Here is a 16,676-nt window from a genome sequence, read left to right on the forward strand (position 1 = left end):
ATTTACGTTGCTCACTTCGCGTTTTTAGTGGTCCCTGTGTCCACATTTTGCGTCCCCGTGCGCAAGTTAGTCTTTTCTCCTCAATGGCGGTGTGACGTAGAGGCGAACACTGTAAGTGCCTCCGAACTTTTTTCCGAATTGTGCTAGTTTAAAGAAGTTTAAACGCTCATTGGAGACTGCATTTCAATTAGAGATTCAGAGTTAGACATGATCTATGTGTTGCGAAGCTCTGTTTGAACTTTTTTTCCTGTAACACGTCAAACTCTGACTGAAGCGCTAGGACTAGTGCTCGCACAAGCCTTACCTCGTGCATCGTTTTGATTTCGTAGGACGGATAAGCGGTAGCAGTGATTGGCGGTTAATTTTGTGAGTTTTTGTGCTTTCAGTATCTCTTTGAAGCTATTTTTACTTTCGGCGCTAGTTTTTGTTAGGTTTGAATGCCGTATCCAGCAACGTGGTGCAGTGCCGGCTCCTTTCATACCATGTGTGCAATGAGCGTCTCGTGCATGGCTTTCGTGTCAGAGCAGTCTTTGTGCTGTTTTTTGTTTTCTATTGCACTTCGTTTATGCGTTGTGGGTTGACGCCATTTCGAGCGCCGTATTTGCCGCGTTTGTTTGCGCCGCCTTTGCTGCCAAGTTTTTGGGACTCTGCTTTTGAAACAGTAGCGTTCCCCTGAAGTCAGTTTACGCCTATTGCGGCGTCGGCCCCTGGCTCTGCAATATGTTAGCAGTGGATTTGATTGGCTTCCTCTCTACTTGATTGGCTTGTGCCAGATTTCAAGATATTTCGGGCGCAGCTTAGCTTGGCTAGGGGCTTGTTTTAGATGCGCGGGGTCCTAACTCCTGGCAAAAGGGCGCGCGCCTGATAGCCTAGCGTTAACAGTGGAGGGAGATTCTAAGGGAGCGCCTGTTGTCCCTTCGCAGGTGACTGGATTTCGGGAACGCAGAGTCCCGCGCCCCCTGGGGCACGAAAAAAAAAACTTGGCAGCAAACGTTGCAGAGAGGGAAATCGTTAACCAGTCCGCGACAGCAGCAGCATGCCGCAGAACGAGCACATTGAGCTTCACCGGCGCCGGTACGGCTACCGGCTCGACCACCACGAGCGGCTTCGCAAGCGGCTCGGCCGCAAGCCGCACGAAGATGCGGAGAAGGCCAAGACCACCCGGGGCCTCAAGGCCAAGATGCTGACCAAGAAGCGCTACTCGGAGAAGGTGCAGATGAAGAAGACGCTCAAGATGCACGAAGAGAAGCTGACCAAGCAGCGAGGACCGGAGGCCGCCGCCCAGGGAGCCGTCCCCGTCTACCTTTTGGACCGTGAGAACCAGTCCAGGGCCAAGGTGCTGTCCAACATGATCAAGCAGAAGCGGAAAGAGAAAGCCGGCAAGTGGGACGTGCCCATTCCCAAGGTTCGGGGCATCGGTGACGCCGAGGCGTTCAGGGTGATCAAGTCCGGCAAGCGCAAGAAGAAAGCCTGGAAGAGGATGGTGACCAAAGTGACTTTCGTGGGCGAGGGCTTCACGCGCAAGCCGCCCAAGTTTGAGCGCTTCATCAGGCCGATGGCGCTGCGGTTCAAGAAGGCCCATGTGACGCACCCGGAGCTGAAGGCAACCTTCTGCCTGCCGATCATTGGCGTGAAGAAGAACCCGAGCTCTCCGCTCTACTCTCAGTTGGGGGTGATCACGAAAGGCACGGTGATTGAGGTGAACGTTAGCGAACTGGGTCTTGTCACGCAGGGTGGCAAGGTGGTCTGGGGAAAGTACGCCCAAGTGACCAACAATCCGGAGAACGATGGGTGCATAAATGCTGTTCTGCTGGTGTAAATAAAGAGGAGTTTGTGTCTTAACAGTGGTTCGATTCTTTGTGAAAGCCCTGTGGTAGTCTGAGGGCATTCACATCTCATTCAACACTCAATCCGCAGTTTGATTCACTGTCTCACCACTTCTTTCTCTTTCGTCGCAGGTCGCCATGCAGATCTTCGTGAAAACTCTCACTGGCAAGACCATCACATTAGAGGTGCGTATTCACCACTTATGGCCGCTTAATTGTCTTTGTCCTTCTGTGATGAATCATGTACCACTCATACGCATACAACTGGTGATAATCCTTACACACCGAATCACTATGCACATTTCTGATGGCCTATGGAGGCAGTGTGCTGCTGGCCTGTGGAAACCAGAATGGTTTGTCTGACTCGGAGTCTCCTTGCTCCTCCCCCACAGGTCGAGCCAAGTGATACCATCGAAAATGTGAAGGCCAAGATCCAGGACAAGGAGGGTGAGTTTCCTGTTTTTGTGCACGCACGTGATGTCTGCCTGCTCGCAGAGGACCTGTTCTCTTAGAGATTCACAACATTCTATGCCCACTGTTAGCAGCTGCCATGTGCAAGACATTTATTTATACAGTACTGCATGCATTGGAGTGGCCCAAGCAGGAGCAGCACAGAAATAATAATACAGCGGTACAATACAAGCAGAGATATAGAAAAGATTATTAAACAGTGCACAGAATACCAAACTAGTCAACCAGCTGCAAGAACAAACCGCGGAAAAGGATGGTTAGTTCATGATAAATTCCGAAAACAAATAATGCAGAGAACGTGTAGGAATGAGTCGTCAATACAATATGAGTGAAGTAAAAGAACAGTATTGTAGGGATACAAATGGATATATAAATTCACAACGCCACGATAATGTCAGTAATTCAAATGCTCAATAGAATCAATACTGGTTAGTAGAGCTACATGGTTAGCTACATACAGTTGTGGCAGAAGAAATTCAACTTGTGGGGAAACTTGGCCTCTATTAGTTGGGTGCAGTTATATTTTACTGTGTCAACTGAACCCATTTCTTTGGAAAATTGGCTTGCCTGTTGCAGTGCAGTGTGCGGTTACATTGACAGACTCCACTGAAATTTAAGGGCATAAAAGCAGCTGTGCATTTCCTTCCTGTTCTATACAGATGTTGGCTAGACTGAAACTGGAAGCTGGGGTGTATATTTTAACATGCCTGTTAAGGCACAGTGAGTTAGGTGGTGGTTAACATGTATCAAAATGGCGAAAACTTGGAATAAAATTGAGGGCAACTTCGCAGGTGAAGAAAATTCATCCTAGTTTGGGGCTGTCCCCGGCTGCACTTGGGTTGGGTGAATGCTAATGAGTAATTACTCCCTTGTGAAATCTACTCCCTCTGAGGATTCCCCTAAACGCAGTGGACAAAATTGTTCCTGCTTTGAATTCGTCAATTCAGCCTCATTTCGCTTCAACTCCGAAGTTTCTGAGAGAGTTGTATAGCTTTGCTTTGTGGATGTGTGGTTACATTTGGGTGGATGCTAATGATTGGTTGGTTGGTTTGTGGGGTTTAATGTCCCAAAGCGACTAAGGCTATGAGAGACGCCGTAGTGGAGGGCTCCGGAAATTTCGGGCCACCTGGAGTTCTTTAACGTGCACTGATGTCGCACAGTACACGGGCCTCTAGAATTTCTCCTCCAAAGAGATTCAGTGGCCGCGGCCGGGATTGAACCCGCATCTTTCGGGCCAGCAGCCGAGCTGGCAGCTGCTGTTAGAATATTCTAGCTTCAAGCTTGAACGCACTGCATTTATGCTTGTGACAGGTTTGAGCCGACTCTTGCGCTGCGTGTTGCCCATTGCAGGCATCCCCCCTGACCAGCAGCGTCTGATCTTCGCTGGCAAGCAGCTTGAGGATGGCCGCACGCTGTCCGACTACAACATTCAGAAGGAGTCGACCCTCCACCTGGTGCTGCGGCTGCGTGGTGGCGCCAAGAAGCGCAAGAAGAAGAACTACACCACCCCCAAGAAGAACAAGCACAAGAAGAAGAAGGTCAAGCTTGCTGTGCTCAAGTTCTACAAGGTGGGCAGTAGCAGTGCTCTAGGGCACCCCGTCGTGGAGAGCGAGCTTGTTGTGGACTCTGCATAAAGTGCTAACTGCATGGTGTGATAACTTGTTGTGATGCTCCATATGATGAGCTTACGGCTGCTGTCACTGGGTTTGCAGCACATTTCACCTGTCAGCCAGAAGTGGCTTGCAAGACTAGCAAAACGCATTGCTGGCATATGTCATCTGACCTGTTTTGCAAGCGAGTTAGTTTTTCTAGCACATTTCTAGCGAAGAAGCTGTTATAGCTGGCTTTGTTATCACCCATGCACTGAGAGTTCAGTGAAAGCAAGGGTGCGAGTTGTGGCACAGAACAGGATGTAGAGCACGTGTCCTGCACTATGTTTGCCTCTTCGACCTTTCCTAAGAGAGGCCGTTAGCTAGGTTCACGTCGCAATGTAATGCGTTGTGCTCGGGCTTTGGCAGTCTGGCGGGCAGGCGTTTGCTACACCCTCCTTTGGTCACATTCACAATGTGGGCCACAATGACGACACATTCCCTCTATGGTGTGCTCAGGGGAATCTCCAAGGTGATTTGGAACTAGGGTTACTCTTCATTAGTATCCATCCATGCATGCGGTTACAAAGCCATACAGCATTCGCAGAAACTTTGTGTGTAGTTGAAGGAAAATATGTAATACATAATAAAAAACTTCAGTAGGGTGGCTACTCAGTATATCATACGCCAAAAGTGTGGAGCAAATTGGATGTTGGTTCCGTGTTCAGATGGTATTGATGTTTAACACTGCCTAGGAGATTCTTTGCATTGATATCAAATTCCAAACATTTCGAGTGAATTGGACGTTGTTTCCTTGTTCAGATGGTATTGACGTTTCATTCAGCCTAGGGTATTATTGCATCGCCATTATGATCACATGTAAGTGCCCTTGCGCAGTGTGTGTGGGCAGATGCATATATAAAGGATTGTTGCGCTGACTGCTCTTACCTTTTGACAGGTGGATGAGAATGGCAAGATTACTCGCTTGAGGCGAGAGTGCCCCAGCGAGGACTGTGGAGCAGGCGTCTTCATGGCCGCGCATTTCGACAGGCAGTACTGTGGCAAGTGCTGCCTCACCTACGTCTACAACAAGCCCGATGAGAAGTAGGCACCATGGCCACCCGTGCTGCAGCCTGTATAAATAAAGCCGCACATAAAAAAAATGGACTTCCGGTCTGGTTCCGTGTGTCACCTCAGTACTGCACGTAGCAGATGTAGCAAAACACCCGCTGGGTGTTCCTTTCACTGTTGCTGCATGCGCATTTGTTGATGCTTGATCTGCCGCGTTGCGTTGGCTCAGTAGTTGGGCGCTTGACTGCTGATCCTGACGATGCAAGTTATATCCCGGCCACCTTTTTATGTAGGCTAAGTGCCTGTGTTCTGTGCTGTGTCGCTTTGTGACACTCCTCAAAAACTTCATTTGATCTGGCTGCAGTGACTATGCAAGAATTTGTGAAGTTTCTTACCGCTGCCTAACTGGACTAATTCGAATCTGTTTGGGTGCATTTCGCCCCGTCTTTTGTTGCACATTTTTTTTTTTTTGCGGAATGGTATGTAGGGAAATGTGTCGAGTCTTGTGGATGGGGCAAATATCCTGCGACTTTTAATATTTAAACTTTTCGCTATGAAGTGCACATGCTGATGCTGACATAAATGTGCTGTGCTGCTTGGCCTTTAATTATGCATTTGCACGGTCAATTCGTCACCTTTGGACGCGAAAGAGGTGGCTTGCACGATTTAATGCATTCAGTCACGTAGCGCAGCGTTGCTTCTCGTAAACGTCGGCTGGCAAAAGCCCAAGTTAGTAATTACACGGCCGCTTGACGCAAGCATGGAGGATCCTCCATGGACGCAAGTGAGGTGATTACCTCTAAAGGAACGTGCGTGTACGCATGTTTTTCGGTGCGTTCAATTCACCGCCTTCCTTTTAGAGGCGTGGTTTACGCGCATGTATTTGGGGCTGACGTTGCGCTGCCCCGTGTTTATTCTTTTTTAGTAAACTCTGCCGCCTCAGCCAAGACAAAAAAAATATAAATTTTTCGATTGCAAATTAGTTCTCGGCGTGTTCGAAATTTCCAAAACAAGCGCTTCCGGGGTAAGTCTTTGCGTCATCAAACCGGACGTTGGGTTGGTTGGGTGTCTCAACCGAACGTGACAAACATGGCGGCCTCCGTACTAATCGAGGTGTTTGCGAAGTCCGAACCACTCAAACGCATTTCCAAGTCCTTCGACGTTTCGACCGACGCAAAAGTATACCTGGCGCAACTCAGCAACGCTGTCACTGCTGCCCAGAAAGAGGCGAATGCGTACCTAACTGAGTTAGTTGACGAACAGAAGTCTAGCGCCGGCGATTTGGAGCCTGATAATGGTAAGTCGCCAAAACCTAAGGAAAAGTATGAAAGTCGAGTTTTTTGTTATACTGACGTGCTCATTCTGCCCCCGTTCATTTCCAGATGACGACGACGACGCTGATGACACGCCAGTGAAGAAAAAAGCAAAAAAGTCCTGACAGTAGCTCTGCATGTGCACTTCGTATATTCGTACCCGCACATACTGTGAGAAAATTCATCTTGTGTAGATTCCTCCACAGTAAAACTTCACATCATCATCATTTCTTTTGTGCCAGCATCTTCTGTGATGGACTTTCAGCCACGCCACTTCCGTAGATTGCGAGTTTAAATGTAGGACTTTACACAATCGGCCTAAAACGATATTGTATGAATGATCACAGCCACGTGAGCTGTTAAAGAGTGCAAGACGGCGTTCATGCGACATCCCGAGGCCTCACCCTCCAGTCGCCGGGGAAAGGCCAATCTAAAGCCAGCTTTGTTTATAAAAGCTCATAAAGGGACCTTAGGCCAACTCAACCAAGACGAGGTGGAAAGGACCCCACTCGCATACGCAGACATATAGCATCATAGACTACGTACGCAGCAACTAATGCCCCAAACACCCCCACACAGCCTCCTGTACCGAATCTTCACAGCACAGATCTGGATGACCAAAGAAGACTGATCAGTCCGCAGCATCTCTGCAGATTCTGTCCAAACTGCTGAAGAAAACCAATCATTAGCTCGTTTCCCTCGACATCAGGCACCTACATCATTAAGCTATTGCCGCAGGCCACTGCATAACATTTCAGTGGATACCAGCATGCTGTGGCATTCTGGGCGATGAAAAAGCAGATGAAGTAGCCTGTAAAGGCCACCAACATTTTAAAAATACTCCATTCCCTGTACAGGAGTGCGTTTGTATCCGCTATGCACCCTGGCCAATCCCCCGCCGTGGGTATGTGCCATTAAAGGGACCCTGAAATGGTTTCTTCAATCATATTTTATTGCAACAACTCTGTAGAGGTGGTCTCTGCGAGTATTCTAATCTGATTCAGAAAGCTGCGCGTGGAACCAATAATTTACAAACAATTTTTCAAACTTGCCGCTCACAGCCGATTAGGGCGACACCTCACCGCGCGTTTTTACCCGCCCCTACCACTTGACGTAAACTGGGCAGCCTTGGCCATGGACTGGGCGACCCTTCTCATTGGCTCTGCCCATTGACGTCACGCGCAATTTTTGCAACATTTCATTTGGAACTGACACTGATGCTCCTTGAAATATTATTTTATTGATTGCTTATTATTTTTTAAAAACATACGTATACAGAGGTAAGAACCCAGCGCATTTCTTGAAATTAATGTGGTACTTCCGGTAAAGAAGGAAATCCGTCTGCTCACATAAGCATGTGTTTTCGTCAAATCTCGGCGCCCGCCTTTGCGAGTTTCCTAGCTGCGCCGACGAGTCGCTGCTATAGTGTACTAGAATTATATATATCGCTGCTGTCGTCGCCCTGTGGGTCTCGGTATGGCGTGTACTGAAAGGCTCGAAGCCCATCTCAGCGGTGGCTGCACGCAGCCGCGCTTCGAGCTCCGGATCCATGCTGTTCGAGCAGCAATCAGGAGACAGATGTGCGAAAACTTGGACGGCGCGGCACCGATCGTCATCAGAAAGACTGCCAGCTATACTCGAGCAGCGACAAAGCATGCCTGCTTATGTTGGGAGCTTTCGGCAACGGCACCGCTCGCGGGCTCTCCGAGCGACGAGCTCTGCTGCTGCCTGGCTGTCGTGGTCGTCGCTAGGCCTATAGCTCGTTTCGCGTCGAAGAGGCAGCGGCCGGCGCTTCGGAAGTCGCCTGAGCTATAATAAAAGGCTTACTCTACACATCGCTTTACAGTCAACAGCATCATCTCACAATAAAGTAATAGTATGGTCACTTTCCGCGACGCCTTCAGCCGCGAAGCGAGCGGGCGCCAGGCGAGCCGGACCCCAACGTCAGGCCAGCGGCAGCTGCAAGGCGGTTGTGGCCAGAAATTTGCTCGTATCACAGTTGTTACCTTTACCAGCAGCTCAGTATTGGTCAGCGATCCTCAAAAATGACACATTTTTCACATTTCTTGGCCTAAGGTTTATTATTTACGTCAAGAACACTCTTTAGCTCATTTTTTATGACGCCGGCAGACCTGATCCAGGCCGGTCGGCCGGCCGGCATGCTCGGCGTACTTGACATTCGCACAAGGAAATACAAAACAGCCATTCTACCAGAGATGATGCTTTCTAGATTCGAGCAACGACAACATGTCTATTAAAAAGTGGATCTTTCGGCAACGACACCGATTGCGGCAACGCCGGGCGACGAACTGCGCGCTGGTCCCAGGCTTCCCTAGTCGTCGCTAGGCCTAATGGTTTCGCATCGCTGACGGCGCTTCGGAAGTCGCTTGCGCTATATCAAAAGGCCTACTCTTCACATCGCTTTACTGCGAACTCGTCCCATAATAGAATATATATTCGATTTCCACGACGCCTTCAGCAACGGAGCTAGCAGGCGGCAGGCGAAGCGCCAAAGGGGCTATGGGATAAAATTTGCTAGTATCGCATTCATCAGAAGTGATGCATTTTTGACATGCATCTATCCCAGGGCTTGCTATAAACGTGACAAACAATACTAGCGCGTTTTTCACTCGCCGGCGGCCGGCGTCAAGGCTGGCAGGCCGGCCCGGTGTGGCTCGGCCCCGAGCGCCCTGAGGAGCGCGCTGTACGTCATCACGACGCTGCCGCTCTCCGTGCTCGCTTTCGCTCCCGCTTCCCGTCGTTGCGTCTGCCGCGCGCGGCTCGTCGTTTACATCTAGGAAGTTGCACGCAGGCGACGAGCTGCGATCGGACGTTGCGACGCCGTTCGCAACAGCGCACCGCAGTGAATCTCACTCACTTTCGCACATGTCTGCGACCACCGGAAGTAAACAAGCAGAGCGCCATTGCCTGACGTATGCATGGGCGGAGCATCGGCCCGTCTTTTCTTTTTTTTTTCGGAGCGAGCCCCGCGTGTATGAGTTGAGGGTGGTATGTGCGGGAGAGGAGGAACATCATTTTTAATCGGCGATATCTTCGGTGTTGATGGAGTTCGCTTAACAATTTTTGCGGTGCGGCGACAAGTGATGGAATGCCGATCTCTCGTGGGCTTTTGCTAACCTTGGCAAAGAGCTTTTCAGGGTCCCTTTAAGCCTGAGGACATCATCATCATTGGAGATACAATCGGACTTTTTTCACGAAATCCGGTGCGTCCCAAATGGCTAAAAGATCTGCTTCTGAAGAAACATAGCAGCTCTGGAGCTTGCCGATGCGTCAGTACCAATTCCTCTACTCAGTCGACCCACATCTTAGATCAAGACTCCCACGCGGAATTCCTCGCCATCTGGAAACACTTTATCACTGACTACGCCGCAATGCTTCATTTACAAATGTCTTGCGGTACCGTTCCCGTCAAGTGACCAGTCAGCTTTGTGACAACTGTAGCTTGAGAGAGAGAAACCCTGTAATGAAAAAGTAGAGAATTTAGCCAGCGTTTAAAATTGCTGGAATCGAACATATCCTGCTTAAGTGCACTGGACATGCTGCCGAAGGTATGCACTATGAACATTGCATAGAGAAGCTCTCCCCAGTGCCTGGACAGTGTTTTAGGTCCCTTAGCCTACCCTAGGCGATGGAGACTTGCACTGAACTTCTTGTTTGCGTATTTAAAGGACATTGGACACCTTGACAAGCTCCAATTTCACCTTGCGTGTTGCCCTTATGCATTCTTCACGCAGTGAACTTGGTTAGCCCATTTGTCGGACTATGCACTTCATCATTTCATATGTTACATCATTACTTGCCGATGCACCCGTGTGCATTTAATGGCCGCATTTTGTGTTCTCCCTTTTTTTCCTTTGATTTTACCTTTCCGCACTATTCTCCATCAGTATTTTATGTCCTGAATTCCCCTCCCTACGCAGAGTAGCATGCCAGCGATTTTTAAACACCGGCTAAATTCTCGGCTTTTTCATTAAAGTATTTCTCTCACTCTCACTGATCAACCCAGCCAGCCGTAGGGTCATTCTAGCAGACCGGACTGCAGCAGTAAATGTGGCATGGGTCCAGATTAAGGGCCACTGCCTTTTCCTAGGAAACCTGGACTTTGAAGTCTAGTTTCACGACTTGCATAATTAAAGCACTAACATACACTTGCTTTCGAAGAAGACTTGATTACGAAGCAGCCCCACCCCTTGTGCAGAAAAAAAAAAAAAAAACACTTTTGGTGGTGTGTGACAAATGTGACTTTTATTGCATTTCCAGTAAAAAATATATTCTTATATAAACAGTTTTAACAGAGGATAGTCACACACAACTGGCACAACACACATACGTGTACCGCCTGGCTGCTAGAAAGAACAGAGTAGCAAGGCAGTGATGAAGATGTGAGCCAGCGGTTTGACGAGATCTTTGCGATGAAGGGGTGACCAACGTGCATCACGGTGTGCTGGGTGGTCGTTCCGTGGCTTCGTTGCACAGCTTGATGTATTTTGTGATCTCTTCATCTGAAAGAAAGAGAGGGCAGGAGAAAAAAAAAGGCGTTGAAGTTAAAGGGGCTCTGAAAGGGGCTCAATAAAGTTGTGGTATGCCTGGGATGCTAAAGCACATCACTTGACGAATATCGTCCAGCAAGAATTTTTTTAATGCACTTTATAGAAGCAGAGTTATCTGTAGTCAAAATATGAATTTCAGAGTGCTCGAGCCTTTCCCTCTCTACTTGTCACTTTTCGCATGTTGGAAGGTCGGCGCTCCTCCGCTGGCTCCGCCTCCGGGGGCGGAGCTTCCTGACCCCCGCCAGAGCTACGCGGCATATTGGCCTAGGCCATGGTAGCCGCCTCCCGCCTGAAAGAATTAACCAATAGCCACCTCTCGCCATGTATACGCAGGAGTTGACAGAGGAGGGTGCGAGCATGAAAAAGTCACCGGGAAGGGCTCGCCAACTTTAGCGTGCGATTGTAGGTCCTCTGCTGCATGTAAAAGTATAATTTGGCTCAGGTTTTCACGACAACACAATGCAGTGATTGAGAGAGTTGATGTGCTCACCTCGCAAAATGTTTCAGAGGCCCTTTAAGGCAAACCTGAAACGCACAGGCAGAAGTCCCTGGGAAGCTTAAGTGGCAATCAAAGCACGCGGCCAGTGTGGCATTCGCCAAGGCTTGTCCATTCTAACAAAAATTCCTTTGTCTTATTCTACCAGTACAGTACGACTCTCTCCAGAGGACATGCTCCTTGCAAGACCTCTTTCCTTTCTCGGGATTGTTCTTTTACTAGAATTATTCTCTTCGTTCCTACGGCTTTTCTTTGAATCGCAACACATTCAAACTAGGATGAAATCAACAAGAGGTAGTTGAACACCTACAGCCTCTGCTATGTGACTGACCGCTACGACTACCACTCTACAGCCAGTCCCTAAACTTCGTGGTGCTTTCTTGCAGAGGTTGGTTAGAGTCTCTCTAATCCATACTGTCCTACCTAACTATAGTCTGATACAACTTAAGAAGGCAGCGGCTTTTCCCTGCCAAAGGAACCTCTTCCAGCCAATGGCGTCGGCCGATTCTCATGACCCTGCTAGGGTGACAATGCAGGGAGTAGTGCCACAATGGAGAGAGGGGTCTATCCCTGACTATAGAGGGAGGGGACTATCTCCTTTTATCTACCACTCCCTGCTTTGTCACGCTAGCAGGGTCGAGAGAATCGGCTGACGCCATTGGCTGGGGGGGGGTTCCTTTGGCGGGGAAAAGCCGCTGCCTTCTTAAGGGGGGTCACTGGTCTTGAAAAAACAATATTTATTAATGAAGTCACAGTTACGAACTCTTCAGGGAATACGTATTTTTATGTGCTGATTCTAAATATGTTGTTTAATTTCATGTAAAACAATTCCTTGAGCACTTATGCACTTCTTATGCTAGTATTTTGCGGAGAGTTTTGAAGAAAATTTGCTGCGGGAAACTCACTGAAATGTATGCCATTGGGTTCTATTGACACCAAGGAATACAATAAGGGTGAAATTGTCTTCCTGCCTATCATAGAACTGAAGTTATAAAGTTTTGAAATTGTCGCTTCAGAAATGAGAAGGACAGTGTGAATTCCCGTTTCTGAAATGGCAGCTTCAGTACCCTATTAGTCAAGTCCTATGAGAGCCAGGATGATAATTTTACCCTTATTGTATTCCTTGGTGTCAAGAGAACCCAATGGCATACATTTCAACGAGTTTCCTGCAGCAAATTTTCTTCAAAACTCTCCGCAAAATTCTTGCATAAAAAGTGCATAAGTGCTCAAGGAATTGTTTTACATGAAATTAAATGACATATCTAGAATCAGCGCACAAAAATACATGTGGCCTGAAAATTTCATAACTAGACTAAATAAATAAAATTTTGTTTTCAAGACCAGTGTCCCCCTTTAAGTTGCATCAGACTATAGACAGATTTCAACTGGAAACGTGTTATGTTTCTGCACCTTTAGTTTATTCTCGTCTTGATTTTCCCAAAACTGCCTCGTGCTAACTGTGCAACCCGGCAGGGCGGACACTTAGGATGAGCTGAACTTCTGACAAGCTGGAGAGGTTTTTTTTATGGGTTCCGTCAATGTGGGTCTTCACCTGGAGCCTTGCGCTGCCTCTTGGCATCATTGAGGTAACCCCGGGCAGTGGTGTAGTTCCCCATGTGGTAGTGGGCTACCCCCTTGCGGAACAGGGCCTTGACATTGCCGGGCAAGATGCGCAGCACATTGTCACAGTAGGTCACCACCCGGGCGTAGTTGCAGTTGGGCTGGAGCAGCAGACACGCTAACAAGAGAGAGAGAGAAAAGGCAGGTTAGAAAGAAATTAGCTTCTTGAACAAGTTGGCAACTGAAATCCGCCAAAAATTCATTCTGGAGCTCGCAGCATTCAAGACTCGGCCACTACAGACCACAACACGCTGTATAACCCAACAACTACTAGAAGACTGCTACAGTAAGATGGTGAACTGGATACTTTAGAAGGAAATCATCCTGTAGGGCCAACTGGAACAAAGCCAAGACAAAAGAAAAACAGGCTTTCAAACTTTCATGTACAGTGTGACAGAACAAAGGATAACAAAAAAATGGCTGAGGCTTAGCTTAGGTTAAGCCTAGTCAGATGCGAAGCATATTGTCGCCGAGTTGCATATTGAGCATGCCGCTTGGCTAGACGTTCTTCACGCTCTTCATCAGTCTCTGTAGCACGCCGCAACTTTTGCTTCTCATTCAAACGAGCAGCCCTGTCTCCAGGAGGCATCTCTATCCCGTGTACGCCTAGCAGAGGCAGGCGCACCCCCTTGTATACCGCCACTCCAGCATCACGTGTTCACTACAGCGCACCTAGCGGCAGAAGCAGGAAACACATTGGTCGCGACGCCTCGCGCGACGGTGCGAGGTGGGGCCCCGTTTCTCATCTGCTGTGATGTCACGCACCGCGTGGTCATCCTTGGTCACGACGCCTCGCGCGACGGCGCGAGTTGGGCCCCCGCTTTTCATCTGCTGTGACGTCACGCATCACGTGGTATGACATGGAGGTCACGAAAGGTCAATGGTAACGACACCACCGCGCTCGAGGAGCTGGGTTGGGCTATTTTAGTATGCTTCGCATAAAAAATTATCCGCCAACACTGCCTCAGTGTTTGGCTTAAGAGCGTTAGCTACGGGAGCTTCAAGTGCTTACATCGGTGTCCTCATCAAAGGTGGAGAAGACCCTATCCATACATCCACAGATGTTTTCTTTCCAAAAACATCCCTTCCAAGACACAAGCAGCGCCGTCTACGTCATGGATTTTGCACTACTGTTGCAATTTACAGCCACCTTCGCTACATCCGGTATATTTACTCGTTATGGCAGTTAATAAATTTTATAAATGTGTGCACCACAACACGACAAATCGTTAGACGCCATCCAGAACCCCCTGCGACAAACAGTTCGGCTGTATAGGCCGTCTGATGGCCCTCTGAATGAGTGGTTTGGGGGCGAAAAGGTCGCTGTTGCAAATTCCACATGCATTTTGAGCTTCATCTCAATTAGTAATTTTATCCTCAGAAACATGCCAAGTCATTTGATATCACTTGGAACATTCTGCATCAAACAGGTGGTCCCCAGATTTTGTGCAAATGGTGGTCCCGGAGGGGTCCCATTGCGATGGCCGCTATACTGGCACATGTATAACAGATCGCCACCTGGCTTGGCGCTGAAGGGGAAGAAGAACAGCGGCTTCTGGTTGCCCAGGCGGTCGAAATGCTCGGCCTGTAAATTATGGTCGATTAAAAGTCTTTTACTACTACTACTACTATAACAGATCGAAAGTACAGATATCAATTCAGGCGCGAAGCGCCTACTGTTGCTATGTAATATAGTATGGCTACGTGGTTACTGTTTTGGCCAATCTGGCCTCCAGTACAGACAGATGCGTCCTTGACAAACAGAAACAGCAAGAGCTCATGCTCTTAAAAGCACAGTTATTCTATTTTGCATCGCACTGTATGTCCGAGTATGAATGTTTATGAACTAGTACAGCCTTTTTAATCTAGAACAGGCTTTCATCGGTCTTCATCCTCCTTTCCATGCACAATAAAACAAAAAATTTCACCACGCAGATGCAAAGCACAGGGCTGAAGACTGCACAAAGAACTGACCAGCAAGGTTGTTGTAGCAATCGGCCTTCAGCCTCTCCAGCTGTTCCTTGAACTCAGCGCTCACAGGGACCGGCGAGGGATTGACGGCTGTGTCGTACTTTGACTGGCAGGCACGGACGTAGAGCAGGCACTCATGGTACTTGCGGATGGCTGGCTTAATCTTCTGGCTGTTGTAAAGTTCATTGCCCTCCTGTAAGCAGAGGCACCACGCAAGAGACAGTTAGTAAAGCTGATCGTGCAGTACAGAACAAACTATCAGCTACTGAGGTGACCTTGTGTAAGAAAGTCATGAGCGAAGGGTGTCACAGTAATTTCGATGGGATTTAACTATAGTCACATGACAGACGGATGACATGGAATAAGGACTACAACGACGGACGCTGTTACAAAAAACACAGCAACAGCTCATCTACTGCCTACTCAACACCAGTTGACACGCAGAGACAAAGAAATACCGCACTACACATTATTATCGGTTAATGGTATTGTAGTAATTAGTTGAATTTACTGGAACTGGTGGCCTACTGGTGTATTTGGTATTAGTGTATAGGTCGAACTTATACAATCTCACTTTCCACGCTGTGGTGTCCTAGCATCATATTTTGTTTTTCTTTTCACACTTCACTCAGTGTTGGTGACAAATTTGCAGCCCATATCTAGCCTACTGCTCAAAAACATCCGACCTCAGCAAGCTGCAAATGTCTGCCTTCACCTCTGCTCTTAGGTTCATAAAATGAAACGTCTTCTACGGGGGTATAACCTACGAAGTTTCTAGCAAGAGGGGCTGCGGATGTAGCGAATGCATATTTAACCACAGAGAAAGCTGTTTTTCTCTGAACTGCCTAAGAATGGAAAAAATTGCGGGCAGACAGAACTGCGTGTGCACGCAGGCCAACTCATTCGCGAATGCTAACGAGTTATGGATGCTATGAGTGTAGAATGTTATGAATCTACTCTGGCTGCGTTTAAATCATGAAACCTATCAGTGCGGTCTCTGTTGAAAAAGCCGCGGAGGCGCATACAAAGGGCCTCACAAGCGGAAATAAAACCGCCGAAGCAAGCTTCAAAACACAACCCCTACCAAGCAGACTAGCACAAGTGTTTATCAGCTTCTTCGGGACCCGGCAGAGACGGGACAAGATCGAAGCAGTCCTGAAGCGCGCAGGCATTTCCGGGATCCCACGATGTCAGCTCAGAAACACACTCACCTGTTTACACACTTTAGCACGCTCGAAGTTCTGAACCGTATTACTGTGGCGTTTGTCGGTCGGCGCGGGCTGACTCGTCTCATCGTCGGCTGTTAGTTCGCCCATCGCTCGAGAGTCTGTCGCAGCCATGGTGATCGGGGCGTCCTATATATACCCTGTCGCGATTCCGCTAGTGATAGAATTCGATCAGCTGTCAGTACGGGGAACGCAGGTCACTCTGCGCACGGCACGCACTCGAACGTGGTCAACACGTTTCAGCTGCGCGGGACATCCGAGATAAGGCCAGCGCGCTGTCACCGTCCTTCGGCGGCAGAACTCAAATTCTAACGCTCAAACGCTCCGAATCTTTCACAGCTAGGCTAATCTAAATGCGCCACGCCAGTTTCACTGGTTCACTATATTTTTACTGAGCTTAACTTTATCAAAGACGTCAGCCTGTAGCTATCAGCAGCGCTGTGCTCAAGTTCCAAGCCAAAAAGAAAGAACATGGCAGGTGCACCACAGGACACAGGTATACCACTGGTTATTTTCCGACGA

At 48.4% G+C, this 16,676-nt stretch overlaps 4 protein-coding genes across 4 annotated transcripts; 3 read left to right on the forward strand and 1 right to left on the reverse strand.

Annotated features, from left to right (window-relative positions):
* Positions 1-39: 39 nt before the first annotated feature.
* On the forward strand, positions 40-5,053 carry RpS27A (ribosomal protein S27A). Its single transcript, XM_089561154.1, has 5 exons — positions 40-111; positions 1,959-2,012; positions 2,219-2,273; positions 3,648-3,865; positions 4,845-5,053. Exons 2-5 carry the CDS (start codon positions 1,965-1,967, stop codon positions 4,992-4,994), a joined length of 471 nt encoding a protein of 156 aa, XP_089417280.1. The 5' UTR covers positions 40-111; positions 1,959-1,964; the 3' UTR covers positions 4,995-5,053.
* Positions 57-1,842, forward strand: Ip259 (NSA2 ribosome biogenesis factor-like IP259). Its single transcript, XM_089561153.1, has 2 exons — positions 57-111; positions 924-1,842. Exon 2 carries the CDS (start codon positions 1,037-1,039, stop codon positions 1,817-1,819), a length of 783 nt encoding a protein of 260 aa, XP_089417279.1. The 5' UTR covers positions 57-111; positions 924-1,036; the 3' UTR covers positions 1,820-1,842.
* A 957-nt stretch (positions 5,054-6,010) lies between the features above and the next one.
* Positions 6,011-6,497, forward strand: LOC149330529 (uncharacterized). The gene is made up of 2 exons (XM_089561155.1): positions 6,011-6,254; positions 6,340-6,497. The coding sequence occupies exons 1-2, from the start codon at positions 6,047-6,049 to the stop codon at positions 6,393-6,395; spliced, it is 264 nt and encodes an 87-aa protein (XP_089417281.1). The 5' UTR covers positions 6,011-6,046; the 3' UTR covers positions 6,396-6,497.
* A 4,011-nt stretch (positions 6,498-10,508) lies between these two features.
* LOC149330530 (tetratricopeptide repeat protein 9C-like) lies at positions 10,509-16,664 on the reverse strand. Its single transcript, XM_089561157.1, has 4 exons — positions 16,140-16,664; positions 14,932-15,121; positions 12,890-13,075; positions 10,509-10,793 (listed from the first exon to the last, which is right to left on the reverse strand). The coding sequence occupies exons 1-4, from the start codon at positions 16,266-16,268 to the stop codon at positions 10,726-10,728; spliced, it is 573 nt and encodes a 190-aa protein (XP_089417283.1). The 5' UTR covers positions 16,269-16,664; the 3' UTR covers positions 10,509-10,725.
* Between the last annotated feature and the right edge of the window lie 12 nt (positions 16,665-16,676).

The sequence above is a fragment of the Amblyomma mixtum genome, chromosome 9 (assembly GCF_055824585.1).
Source record: "Amblyomma mixtum isolate Tamu chromosome 9, ASM5582458v1, whole genome shotgun sequence".
NCBI lineage: Eukaryota > Metazoa > Arthropoda > Arachnida > Ixodida > Ixodidae > Amblyomma > Amblyomma mixtum.